Source organism: Plectropomus leopardus, chromosome 14, assembly GCF_026936395.1.
Source record: "Plectropomus leopardus strain MGB_pleo_1.0 chromosome 14, ASM2693639v1, whole genome shotgun sequence".
NCBI classification, from domain to species: domain Eukaryota; kingdom Metazoa; phylum Chordata; class Actinopteri; order Perciformes; family Serranidae; genus Plectropomus; species Plectropomus leopardus.
The window spans coordinates 24,922,125-24,935,629 of record NC_142189.1 but is presented as its reverse complement, the minus strand read 5'-3'; the positions used below and the strand labels follow the sequence as shown (position 1 = coordinate 24,935,629).

At 41.3% G+C, this 13,505-nt stretch overlaps 1 protein-coding gene and 1 long non-coding RNA gene across 2 annotated transcripts in view; both read left to right on the top strand.

Moving 5' to 3' along the window:
* LOC148187488 (uncharacterized) overlaps positions 1-5,245 on the top strand; it is a 34,817-nt gene extending 29,572 nt beyond the window's left edge. The window contains exons 3-4 of the long non-coding RNA XR_015778761.1: positions 1,337-1,440; positions 4,232-5,245. This is a non-coding gene — a long non-coding RNA (uncharacterized LOC148187488). The remainder of the gene's footprint in view (positions 1-1,336; positions 1,441-4,231) is intronic.
* Positions 5,246-9,348: 4,103 nt separating this feature from the next.
* Positions 9,349-13,505, top strand: part of alk (ALK receptor tyrosine kinase) — a 459,469-nt gene continuing 455,312 nt past the window's right edge. Inside the window, exon 1 of the mRNA XM_042500800.2 lies at positions 9,349-10,904. Coding sequence (XP_042356734.2) covers positions 10,133-10,904 — 772 coding nt within the window. The 5' untranslated portion in view covers positions 9,349-10,132. The remainder of the gene's footprint in view (positions 10,905-13,505) is intronic.

Below are 13,505 nucleotides of genomic sequence, written 5' to 3'. Positions count from 1 at the left end.
AAAAACAGCTGCAAAGAGACATAAAGAGACTCAAGACCACTACAAAAAGACAGAACAACCACAAAGAAACCCAAATTCACAAACAGATGTGAAATGAATACAAAGAGACACAAATTAAAAGAGGCTAAACAACTGTGAAGTCCATGTGTTGTGCTCCTATGTAGGAGATGTGTTAGGGGCCTTCTACATGTCTGTGCCCAGGGGCCCATTATCTGCCCTTGAATTGACCCTACCTGGCCTACCATTCTGGTAAAGGCTCAAGTCTTTCAAACAGATTTCAGAAGATCTCCCCAATACGACTTCACTAAATTTGTTTTCATAAACCAGAAAAGGATGGCTGTGGCTGAGGAGGTAGAGTAGGATTGTTCTCTAATTGGAAGGTTCGTGGTTTCGATACCCGGCTTCTCCAGTCCGCATGTCCAAGTACCCGTTTGAAAGTATGAGCCTCAAATTGCTTCCGATGGCTGTTCCACTGGTGTTTGAGTGTTTAAAACTGAAGCGCAGGTGCACCTTGCACGGTAGTTTAGGCTAACAGTGTGAATTTTGCAGGTAGTGTGAAAAGGCTCTGAGTGGCCGAATGACTAGAAAAGGGCTATACATGTGCAAGTCCATTTACCAAACTAAGTAAAAGGTGTCCACTGTTTTAAATGATGATGTTTCCAGTGCATTCATTTTCTTATTTTATTTCATGACACTTTCTGTAAATTTAATTTATATGACACTTTATGTAAATGTAATTTCCCAACATAATGGTCGTAGTGCAGTTTCAAATCCTTCTAAACGCTGCCGGGACCAAAAGTTTGGGGGGTGGGGCGGTGCTGAAGCCTCCCAGGTTGAAAAAACTATATATATTCAACAAGAACAGTGAAAACCACCCACTATCCTGAAACTCAAACAATGTTATTGTACCAATTTTGGTTTGGCCATACCTGGTCTTTTTCAACATGAGTTCAATTTTTATTTTATACATTCATATTTTTAGGCAATTTGATAATGAAACCTTGAAAATTGTCCAAATGAAACAATAAAACATCTTAACCATTTAAAAACCAAAGTAACCCAATATCACAAGCAAACTAACTGATTGAGGCAGCAGTAAACCAGTAACTCCACTGTTTAGCGAGGTAAAATGACTGTTTTTGTCCCGCTTTAAAGAAAGCATACATAAGTTTTGCTTTCATTATAAGTTTAAGTACTGTTTTGAGCTGAAATGCAAGTGTTCGGGAAGTACTGAGCATATGACTGATTAAATGAGACTTGGATTATAGATAATACATAACATACATAAGTTTGTGTACAACTGTTTATATGTGGTTTTTTCTTTTGTTCAACACAGACCCTGGTAACTTCATTGACATCAATCAAGAATGTTCTCCCTCTTTGGATTCTTTGTTTACCTTGGAGGCATAGAGTAAAAGTGTTCTTCACAAATGACGTGGGGTAAGTAATTATTATACAAGTGGTGATTTGTTAGTATTACTTTAAAGATAACTGTCTACTCTAAATGCTTGAAGCTACAAGGACATAGACAAATAGGCCTGCCCTCATTTAGCTGTTCTGAGATCCTATTATTAAAAGCCCTACCTGAACAACTGAATAATACTGAAATATAAAGAAAAACAAACTTTTAATAATAATTTCATGCATACAGAGAAAATTTAAATTTAACTACATCATTAACAATTCTTGAATAGGCTGAATTCAACGGTTTGTGTTGAATTCAGTTTCAACACAAACTGAACTTTATTATAAGCTTTATGAAGGTAGGATATATATATCTACACTGTGCAATAAGTCAGGACTTTTCCATCAGGCTGTATTACTTTAAGCTAGGTGCACCTTAAAAACTGGCAACTTAAAGCAGGTGTACATAACTTATGCTTAAAAAAATCGAGTTTCCAATCCCAGAACAAGGTTATTTAAGTGATGTGTAATTCTCTCTGACTTCAAGAACATCCTACAGAGACACTGAAGATTCATTCAACTGTTTACACGTGCTTTGGAGTACTCCCAATGACTTTTAAATTGACTTTGACATGTAAAACACCTTTTTCCATTTATGCAATTCAAGTTTTGAAACACTGTATTTCCATTTTATGAGCTGTGTTTAGAAATAACCAGGGGACCAGCAGGTATGCATTACCATATGGTTAGAGGCAGACAGAGGAGCGGCCTGTCTTCTGTGTGGTTTAGAAGATGAAGTTTGGCAAACACGAGCACTCTGTGCAGGAGTAAAAAGGGAATTTTCAAAGGGCTGAGTCGGTTCAGAAAAGTCTTGAAGCAGAACTTGTACATACTCCTGCAACCCCTTTATGGATTATCCACTTTGCATGAATCTAAAAATTCATGGCGCCTTTTCACACCTTGCTGAGGAGAAGCTGGCATATGAACTCAACCTTTATAAAGACTAATGTGTGCCATTAGTCTAACTAACTGTAGCCACTTTTCATAGCTGTCTGGATCATATTTTCTGTTATGCATGGAATTGCTGAAGTTGTAATCATTTGGCAGGTCAAACTGTTCCCACTGTGTGGCTGCATAAGGCAGGAAGACTGCAGACCAGTGATAATCAAATTACGGCCTGCGGGCCAAATCTAGCCCCCGACAGGGTGCTTGAGGGCTCCCCAACCATTTTCTCATTCCCAACAGAAATGAAATGACTCACACTGGGAATTGTCTTTGTGCTTTCAGTATACATAAGGTGCCAGCGTGCATAAAACAGCATCAAAATACAACTAATTTATCAAAAAAAGTGCCAGTGGAGGATTCCCTGCACATTTAACAGACCCCAATGTCCTAAAATTTTAAGTCCTAGAAATGTCCTGAAATTCTAATTACATCCTAAAATCCTTGAAATGTCCTAAAATCCCATTAATGATCTCAAATCTGAGAAATGTCCTAAAATCCTAAAAAAAAGTCCTACAATCTTGAAATGTCCGAAAATCTTTGAAACATACGAAAATCCTGAAATGTCCTAAAATCCAAAAAATGTCCTTAAATTCTTGAAACATGCTAAAATCCTACAAACATCCTAAAATTTCAAAAATGTATTGAAATGCTAGAAACATTCTCAACCCCTAAGAACGTCCTAAAATCTTCAAAATGTCCTGAAATGTTTGAAACATCCTAAAATCCTAAAAAACGTTCTAGAATCCTAGAAAGTCTTAAAGTCCTAGAAACATCCTTAAATCCTAGAAACGTTCCAAACTGCGAGAAATTACCTAATTTCTAAAAATGTCCTAATAGCCTAGAAACATTATTAAATCTGACAAAATGTCCCAAAATCCCATAAACGTCCTAAAATCAGAGAAACGTCCTAGAATTCTTGAAACATCCTACAAATATCAAGTCCTACAAATATCCTAAAATCCAAGAAACATATATGGGGCTGCTGTGACTGGCCCCTGGCTTCCTGTCATTTTGCAAAAGTGGCTCCCAAACAAGGCAGGTTGAGTATCTCTGCTGTAGTTTTGTCCCCTTACTCTAATTTATTCTGTTGTCGTAAAATGTTTTAGATGTGTTTCTCTGTTTATTTTTTTTATCGACCAAATCAGAGTTAGAGTTATGCTTTTGGGAAGCACCTCTGTAAATCAGCCTTGCTCATGACATGCTAACTACCTGGCTAAAGTCTGGCTCACCCCTCGCGGTGCAATGATTAATGCGAGGCCTGGTCATGCAGAAGGCTCAGTGGACCGAAACTAAAAGGCTGACATTTTTCAAGTCCACTAGCCAGGGAATTGCTACTTATCAAAAGTTTACCCCCTGCACCTGTGAGCGTGCACCAGTAAGAGATGACCGCCCCAAACTCTTATTACAGCTGTCAACAGGAAACTCTCCAAATCTTGAACACTTTCAGTGCAAAAGCCTCATTTTTTCCACCCTATTTTCTTCAAAAAAAGCCTTATTTCTATTCTTCAACTCGGCAGGTCTGGGGGTTTGATTTATGGAACTAAGAGAAAAATGTCATGAGGTGGGGAATGCTAAAGGAAGCGGGACTGTCGGCCTCGAGTTGTAAAATGCATGGCTCGGGTACGCGAGACTCCAGCGGCTCCTTCCTCAATCACTGCAGACGCGTGTTGTGCATGCATGAAAGCAAAAAAAAACAGACAAAAGATAAAAATGGCTTTGAAGCTGTGAGAAAGGAGGAAGAGAGGCAGATTGACAACTCTGGCAGAACTTTGGGATTTGATTTTATTTTTTTATGATAAAGCATCCATCTTTGCTTGTGCAGCTGCAACACTGATGAGACATGCAGGTGGACAGACGGGGCTGTGAAGTACGATGATGCTGGCTGAAAGGGTCGCTATTTGTGGGGACTCAGCTGCTGATTTATGAGCTTTACCGTGCGCCATGAAAAGTGGTCCTCGAGGGGGGAAGGGTCTTTGTAAGAACTTATCTGTGTGTAATTTATCACGCCACCACTCCCCCACCGACCTTTTTCCACTCGCTGACCTGTGAGCTGGATACCAAACATGTTTCACATGAAATGGACACTATACTGTAGCTTGTGCTCGAAGCTAGCTGCACTGAGGGTAACGGATATCCAAGGCTTCATTTTACTGCGTAAGGACTGGAAAGTGGAAATGAGTGATCAATCAGAAAGTAATTAAGTTTGCCTTGGCGGTCTGGTAAATGGCTTTCAAAGTGCATGCCTATTACCAAGAATACAGCAATAGCTGTTAACAAAGTGCCGTTCATCTGGTTCGCGTGCATACTCCAGCCATCTCTTTCTCTTTAGCCTGAAGTGCTCCAAATGAATTCATCTGGGTCACAATTATGCACATAAATATCTGTTCATCAAAATCAATTTAGTGTGAAAAATGGAACCCGAGCTATAATGCTTTACTTTGGCTCCTGCTAGTTAAAAATCAATTTGGCCAACATTACCGATGTGTGTAATCTATTATTAATAACTCTAGATATTGTCTTGTTTCAGTGAATAGTTACACCATTTCCACAGTTCATTTGCCACCTCGCCCAAATAATCAAACCTGCGTTTAGCCACACGCTAGCTGGGAAACTCCTGGCTCACCTCCACTCAAGCAGTTACCTTGGAGAACCTGCAGTATTGATGTACGATATCACGCATATCATGCGGCACTCTTGAGTATTGGAGATTGGATTGTTGAATGGAGTTCATAGTGTCTGTGTTATTGTCTCTCCCTCCCCTCTCCTGCCCCTTTCTGGCCTTTTTCAGTCCCACCCACACCATTTATGATTCCTCACCTTCTCCAACTATGAATAAAACAACTTGTTCTGAATAATTTGTTCAGATATTGGGTAGAATGCATGATGAATAAAGAGAAAAAAGTTTTTCACTGATGTGCTTCTGGGTTGAATTCTTCGCACTAACCTGTGTTAGAACAGTAGCAGAGGGCAAAGATGCAAACTGACTGAAGATTGCGCTCATCTGTTGGACTGTTTTTCATCTTGTGCCTACAGTAAAGGAATTTGCATGAGGGACAGACATGTGCATCAGGGGAAAATGAAAATGGAGAAAACAAGACAAGGGATCGATGATAATGCAGCTGCAGCTTCAAGTTTGGCGCACAAACCTTGAATTTCAAACACTTCAGCATTATGTTGAGCAGAAACGCACAAGTGTGTGTTTGTACAATCCTGTCACAAGTAAACCAATACCACCTTGTCCAATCATGGCGATAGAGTGCAAATTAACGAAGCAAGCACAAAGAAGAATAGGGACGAAGAATAGCCCCTGCAAAGGACAGTTCCATTATTGGGAAGTAATTATACAGGAACAAGGCAGTTATCAATCAATAATAAATATATTAATAATTCACTTACTGCCGGTGCATCTCAATTAAGCCTTAAAAAACAGAACAGGTTGTTCCTCAATCAGGGGAGAAGAAAGTGGTTATAGGTAATGCATTTGAAAAGAAAAAGCAAATTAATGGTGCTTGATTAGTGAGAAAGAATGGGGGAATATTGTGCAGAGCTATAACAATTCAGTTGTTCATTGTTAATAATTAATCACAATCACAGGTATATTTCTTGTGGCATTAACAAGAACGAATGTTGTGCAATCAGCATGACGCTAACGCTGCAAGCAGTGAAAGTAGCCATAACAATGAATATGGGATTATGTCAATTAAATGCACTGTATATATTGTGCAGAGCACTTTAACATTTACAAAAGTGGAATCAGTTGTTTGCTGGAGATAAGTGGAGGGAGTATGTCAGCATATGCAGTGACAGCAACCATCCTTTTTTCTCTTTTTCCCCCTTTTTTTATTTACTTTTTTATTTGATCATTACCAAATAATGACTTCATCAGCTTCAACCAAGGCCTTCTTGGTCATACATTTGGGTATATGGTGGTCTTCTGGTTATTTACTATAGTTTAAAGGAATACTCCACCCAAAATATTATCATTTAAAAATGAGCAACTCGCCTCAAATTATGCGAATTCATGAAAAAATCGTTTTTTTTCTCACATGTCTCCAAGGTGAACGAATAATCCAATAACAGAGAAAATTCTTGATGAATTGGAGCAAATGAGGCCACATTTAATAGCGGCAATACTTTATCAAAACATAAGTTTGCAAACTCTTGCACAACTCATACAGTATAACCCAAGTCTCATGTATTCACTTGTACGGTCCGTACAACGGTCCTTTCCAAACGCATGCATTTTGTTCAACTTTACTGTTTAGAAAAAGAGAGAATTCTGACACACTGTCCTATAGCTTGCAAAACACTTTTTTTTTAATTAAGTCAACAGAGTTTCAGTCATCAGGCCTTCATCAAGTTGAATTTAAAAAAAAGATTTGAAAACTGATATAGATAACGCTATGGAAAAAAGGCTTATGGACTTTTTTCTCATCTGTAGACAATTTCCTCCTATGCACCTGTCCAGAATTTTTTTGAAGGTGTGCATGAGGCTCCACATTAAAATGTTCACCCTCTAAAAGACCTCTGCATAAACAGTCTCACGTACAGACAGGAAGCACGCCTGGGCAGTGGAATGCATGAGTGAAAATGCATGCATTTGGAAAGTACTGAGCATTCGACTGAAAAATTAGACTCCGATTATACTGCACAAGTTGTGTGAGGGTTTGTTAACAAATGTTTTTATGTAGTTTCTCTGTTGTTCAACACGGACCCCTATTATTCGAGTTTTTTAAAAAGATTTTGGATTCTACATTCACCAGAGATATACAAGAAAAACATTTTCTTCACAAATTCAACATCACGCAGGGTGAGAAATAGATTTAGGAATGATCATTTTGCGGGTGAAGTGTTCCTTTAAGACACATATAAAAGTGCATATTTATTTTGAATGTAAATTTGACCATAGAATAATAAAAAGCACATATCTTTAAACAAATGTGATGGATGCATTGCACTGATTCAACTTTTTCTCTGCTGATTCTCACATCCTAACTCAGAGTATCTGCTGACAACTAGTTCCAATCCTTTTCCAAAATGTCAAATCTGTAACCCTCACTGTGTGAAGCTCATTTTTATGTTGCATAACATGCAGCCGAGGATTTCTGTGGTGCTGAAAACTGAGTCAGCAGCCCACTTTGACTGAGTGAATGTTACTGAAACAAAAAAATTTCAGAAGAAACTAGCTATTGTGGATTATTAGAGCAATTGCTGATATGAGTAATATATTAGTATTATGTCATGTGGCATCTGTGGTCACTACTTTTTTTGACAGCAATCCCCCCCCAAAAAAACCAAAACAAAAAACAAGACTAAACATGATTATATAAGACAAAACACGACATAGGATCAAGCATTTTGGAGCTGAAAAACCACATTTCTAAGTTTGTATTTCCAAACCTGAGTTCAGCCAAAATATAGAGTGAAATGGTTAGCCTTATCTTTGATTTAGCTGCCCCAAACAGATGGTTTTTTTTTCTTTTGTTAAATGCAGACCCCCTATCATCAAAAAGTGTTGGGATTCTTTGTTTATCATGGAGGCATGCGAGAAAACTGTTTTCTTTAGAAATTCAATTCAACATAACACGGAATGAGTAACTGATATAAAAAGTATTAGAATTCCTTAAAGATGCATTGTAAAGTGTATAATAATAACTGATTTGTTTAGTGTAACAATTGACCATAGAATAATGGAAAGCACATAAATTTGATGGTGACACTTAGCATTGCACTGATTTAATTTTTTCTCTGCTGATTCTCATATCCTAACTCAGCGTATCTGCTGACAACGAGTACCGATCCTTTTCTAAAATGTCAAATCTGTAACCCTCACTGTGCGAAGCTCATTTTTAAGTTGCATAACATGCAGCCGAGAAAAAAAAACTGAGTCAGCAGCCCACTTTGACTGGATGGATCTCACTGAAACATAAAATTTCAGAATAACACTGGAAACTGTAGTTGTTGTGGATTGTTCAAACTGCTGATCTGATTAATAAGGTCAGTATTAAGCCATGTGGCATCTGTGGTTACCGAAAAAAAAAAAAAAAGATTATATAAGGCAATACACGTTTCAGGATCAAGCTATTGGAGCAGAAGAACCACATATCCAAATATAAATTCATATTTCCACACCTGAGTTCAGCCAAAATAGAGAGCTACATCTCCCCATTAACCAGGAAATGGTTTAGCCTTATCTCCAACTTTGCTGCTCTAAACATTAAATCCAGACATCTGATTTTATTCCCTGCAATCTCACTTTCGTCTGGCAGTTCAGACTTTATTCCCTGGATTCTATGAGTTTTCTACTCGTATAGAAGTTCCACATAAGGCCCTTATCCTCCTCTATAGATAAGGCTCTAATGAGACAGTGTAAAAAATCCAGAGCAATTAGAGCATTAATGGATTTGTCAGTGAAATTGGAGAGTGTGAATTACCATAAGTATGTGCTGACGCCATCTAGCGGGTGTCTCATCCGCACAACTTTTGGAGAACGAGAAAGAGAGGGGAGGGGGTAGAGAGAGACAGTTTAGGTGTGTGTGTGGGGGGGGGGGTGAGAGGAGTACTTTCTGGCATTTGTCCCCTCCTGCCCCAAACACTGACCCCTTGATTCCCAATTAAGGAAGTAGTACACGCAGTAAATGAACTGGCAAGATGGCACGAGAGCTCCCTGATGTTTTAAGGACATATTGGCCCCCTGCACACAACACACAACAAAGCCAAATGGGCTCCAACCCAAACGGCCTCCCTCTGAAACTATTTGATTTTGCACACAACCGGGGAGAGTGCGCATAATCCAGTTCAATTTCCGGACACACAAAGACTCAGTGATTCATTAAAAAAAAAAAAAAATCATGAGAGACAAACTGTGGAGCTGTGCCGCTGTACCTCCTGCCGTTTCTACTTTCAATAAAGACACGGGCACCATCACGGCTGCGCTGAGGGCGCTTCAGACGCGTCCAGAAACGGCGGAGGCTCCTGCGCTGACTGCTGAGGGGCTTTTTTTTACGCAAGGGAGTCAGAGAAAAACGGCTTATATTGACGTCAAATGGATGTGTGAGTGACTTTACCGCATGTGCTGGCATGGCCGAGGCGATCGGAGCTGACCAAAGGAGCACCGAAATCCTCAGCAGATAAGACACAGCCGCCGGGCTTTTTTCAATTAGCCAAGATTTTTTCTTTTTTTTATTTTCAACTTTTATTGCTGCTCGGCGTCTCCAAACTCGTTGTGCATTCCTGAGTGAGGGGGAGAGAGCGCGACGCTGCATCCCGCTGCTGACAGAGAGACCACTTGTACCGCCGTCACAACTGTGCCAAGAGACAGGGAGTCTTTCAAAGCCACCGGAGCGGACCCGACCGGCATATCAATCAGCGTCCCGGAGAGCCACTCCGCTCGGTTCGCACCGATAAAAGCCATTGTCTTAAAGGTGCGCGTGTGTGTGCGTGCGTGTGCGGAGATCTGAAGACGGGGACATGGCACTTTTTTTTGAAGAAGGGAGGACAGCAACAGTCAGCGGGAAACAAATGTAAAAAAAAAAAGAAAAAAAAAGCCATTTCTCTACGTCTTGCCTGGTGCGCACCGGCGAAGAGGCGCAGGACCCGCAGGATCATCGATTCGCACTTTGTGATCTTGCGCTGCGTATGTGACAGGAGCAGAGAGAGGAAGCGGTGAACGGTGGGATTAAGGGGCGCTTCTCCTAAAACGAGACACTCAAATTATTTAACCATGGACACCAGGATATTGTTTTTGCTTGTTTGTTCTGCGGCATTTTTCGCTGGGCTGCAGTGCGCCTCGCCGAGGACCACAGCGGGGATGGATCTACCCACCGCCGGCTTCAGCAACAGCAGCAGCGGCGGTGGAGGCACCAGCGGTGGCGGCAGCAGCGGCGAAACAGGCGGCAAAAGAGACTTGAACCAAACCTTAAACTCCAGGCTCAAGAGGAAAACCCTCGCTGTGGATTTTGCGGTCCCTTCTCTGTTGCGCTATTACCTGGCGGAGTTCATAAAAAGACCCCTGAATGGCGACTGCCAGACTTTTAGCGGATGTTACACGGTGCGCGCAAACTTGAAAATGCACTGCATACCTTTGCAGAAAACAATATCTACTTTTGTGGACCCCAAATCCGCTGCGGACTCCGCGCTGAGGAACGCGTCCGCTGATGGACAGCTCCCCTTCTTCTACAAGCGACCGCTGTCCAAAGTTCTGAAATTGGGCTTGACGAAAGCGAGCAGGAAGTCAAACCAAGTTGTGGTGGAAATAGGAGAGGATATAGTGAGGACGGGATGCGGGGGGCTGTCTGTGTACGAGGAGGCCCCGGTGCTCACCTTGGAAATGGACCTCACAACTATTCTGGAGTGGTGGCTCGGCGCAGAGGGGGGGCGGCTCAGGGTCCGGCTCATGCCCGAGAAAAAGGCGCAGGTGCCCGGCATAGAGGACCGGTACACCGCTGCCATACGCGCTGCAGACCCCCGCCTATTCCTCCAGATATCCTCCAGGGGTGAGCTCTTTTTTTTTTTTTAGAAACTCTCTCCCCTCCCTCTCTCACTTCTTCCTATGTTGTTCCCTCGCGCGCACACATGCACGACTCAGCGGGCCTAATTCTTGTTGCTCCGTCACGCTTGTGATTTGAGTTCTGCTGTGATTAATTTTTGATGTTGAATCCAGTGTGTCTAAAGATGCTGTGGTTGGCTTTCATGGTGAAATGAGCGGGTAAAGAAGTGTCAGCACATGGGGGAAGACCAGATATTTGTAATGGGCTGATGGGAAAATTATGACTGTGTGTGTGTGTGTGTGTGTGTGTGTGTGTGTGTGTGTGTGTGTGTCAGGAGAACACAACACCAAGAGAATCCATGCATTTAGGTCTGTTGCTGTGATCCAGGGGACTCTCCAGACTCCTGTTTCATTATTGATGCCCACAACAGCACAGAGAAAGGCGCCGCATGTTGATTTAATTCCCAAACTCTTTGATAAAATCCAGTTGTGCTCCATGCTGGGCATATGCTCCATCTTTAAAGGCTTCTACACTTATCAGTTCTGAAAAGTTAATTATTATTTCATTTGGAGGGAAAGAGAGAGGCCTCACTGCCTGATAATAACATGCCTGTACATTACATAAAGCCCAAATGATACTCAAGCTGGGGAAAAAAAACGGCCCCAGCAGGGCTCCCATCTTCCTTGGTTTCTCTTTACCTTCTCAATTCCCCGAGCCACCCATAGCTGAAGGAAGGTTGGAGATTTAAAAGAACAGGCTTTATTTTGATTAGGCACAAATTAAGCCGTTATCTCGAAGAAAGCTTTAGCACTCAATACTCGAGGGTCCTTCCCTCGTTCTTCTGAGCATCGGCACAATCAGTGTAATTGCTTAATCACTTTGATGAGGGAGGCTGGCCCAGAAAAATGCAACGGAACCTATCAGACAAAAGCAAAGCAGAGGCTGCAGCAGCTGGAAGCTGATCTAGTATGGAAGAAGCCCCCCTGCAGGTGCGTGTGCACATAGAAGCACATGCACAAACTCAGAATGCAATAACTGCAGCTAATGTAGTGAGTTTTTACATTTTGTGTTGGTTGCTACGCTACTATTGTGCATTTTTCTTTAAAAATGAGATACAGATCACATGCCTCATGCCAGCTGTGGCTGTTAATGCAAAGATGAAGGTATGCAAAACATGGTTTATACACCGGAAACTGTGCTGGAGAAGCATCTGAGTGGACCACCCGTGCAGCTCCCAGCAGGCGCTCCAACAGCACAGCTGGTGGTGTCTGCAGGTGCGAACCAAGTCATGCCTTTTACAGTAGCTGTCTTTTTAGAGCAACCTGCTCCCATCAAAACCACTGAGATGATCTTCCGCAAAGCACTGAACCCTCAAACTGTTCCAGTGGAGTGGCTCAGTGACCAGTAACTGGGTGTACTGGGTAGTGTGTAGCAATGCATGTGTGTAACTGTATGACTGACTGGAAAATTTTGTGCTCAGCAGGCCCCCTCTTTGCAAACAAAGGTTTGGAAGTACAAAAAGCTTTGGCTGGGTTAAAGCTGAGACATGCACAGCTCCCAAATCTCAATGTTGTTCTGCAAGACTGTCCTCCTGAGAAATATTACATCATCTGTCGCTTCAGCACATTCTTTCCCTAAACAAGTTGTTTTTGTGGCCAAATCTAAGCAGAAACAGAAAAAAATAACCCACGCACTGCTGTCTTCTTCCTACATGTAGTTCTTCTTTTACTCAAGAGGGACGTAACATGTCCGCTGCAGCTCCCAGCAGGCATTCCAACCAACACAGCTGCTGGTGTTAGCAGCAGGAGGCCAGTAGGGGATGTGTTTTTGATCGGGACCTCTGCTGGATTTGTTACTTTTGCATTAAAAATGGATTCAGTGTGGGTCAAGATAGTTGTGATGCATCAGTGGGTGAACTGGACCCGGTGGTATGATGGAGGGTAGTGTTGAAACCACCACTGTGCATTTGTCAGTTTTCATTGGGGTATTTTGTTATGTTATGTGTCTTTGCTGTTTTATGAGAGAAGCCAAAAATATCTATCGATCTACCTGTCTATCTATCCATCTATCTATTGATGTTTTTTCAGACGACAGACACATAACTGCATTATTTGTACAAATAAAAACATAACTCAGAAAATACGCTTTCTGTATCTTCTGATTGGATAGTAAAACCAGCATTGCCTTCTACTGCACACGATATCTGTGCATAGTGGAGACATGCTTTATTAATAATTATCTATAAATGTGACAAACTTGGTCTCTCTATTTGTCTCTGTCATATTTGTTTTATGTGTATCAGTATTATCTTTGTAGGTTATAACATGATAATTACAGCTATCAGGTGACGCAAGTGTTAAAAGTCTTCTAAAAAACTAACCTAACAATAAGTTGGTTGTGGTGAGTTTCCATTATGGGGATATTTGTGAATATCACGTCCAGCAGCATCCAAAGAGACTGCTGGACAATCAACACTAAAAGAGACTGCAGAAACAGGCTGCATACATATCAACCTTAAAAAATACAAAAGATTCTAATCAAGCATTGGCATATTTTGTAAAGAAGGATGCCTTTTCAAATAGATGAAAAATCTGTCTTTTTAAGATT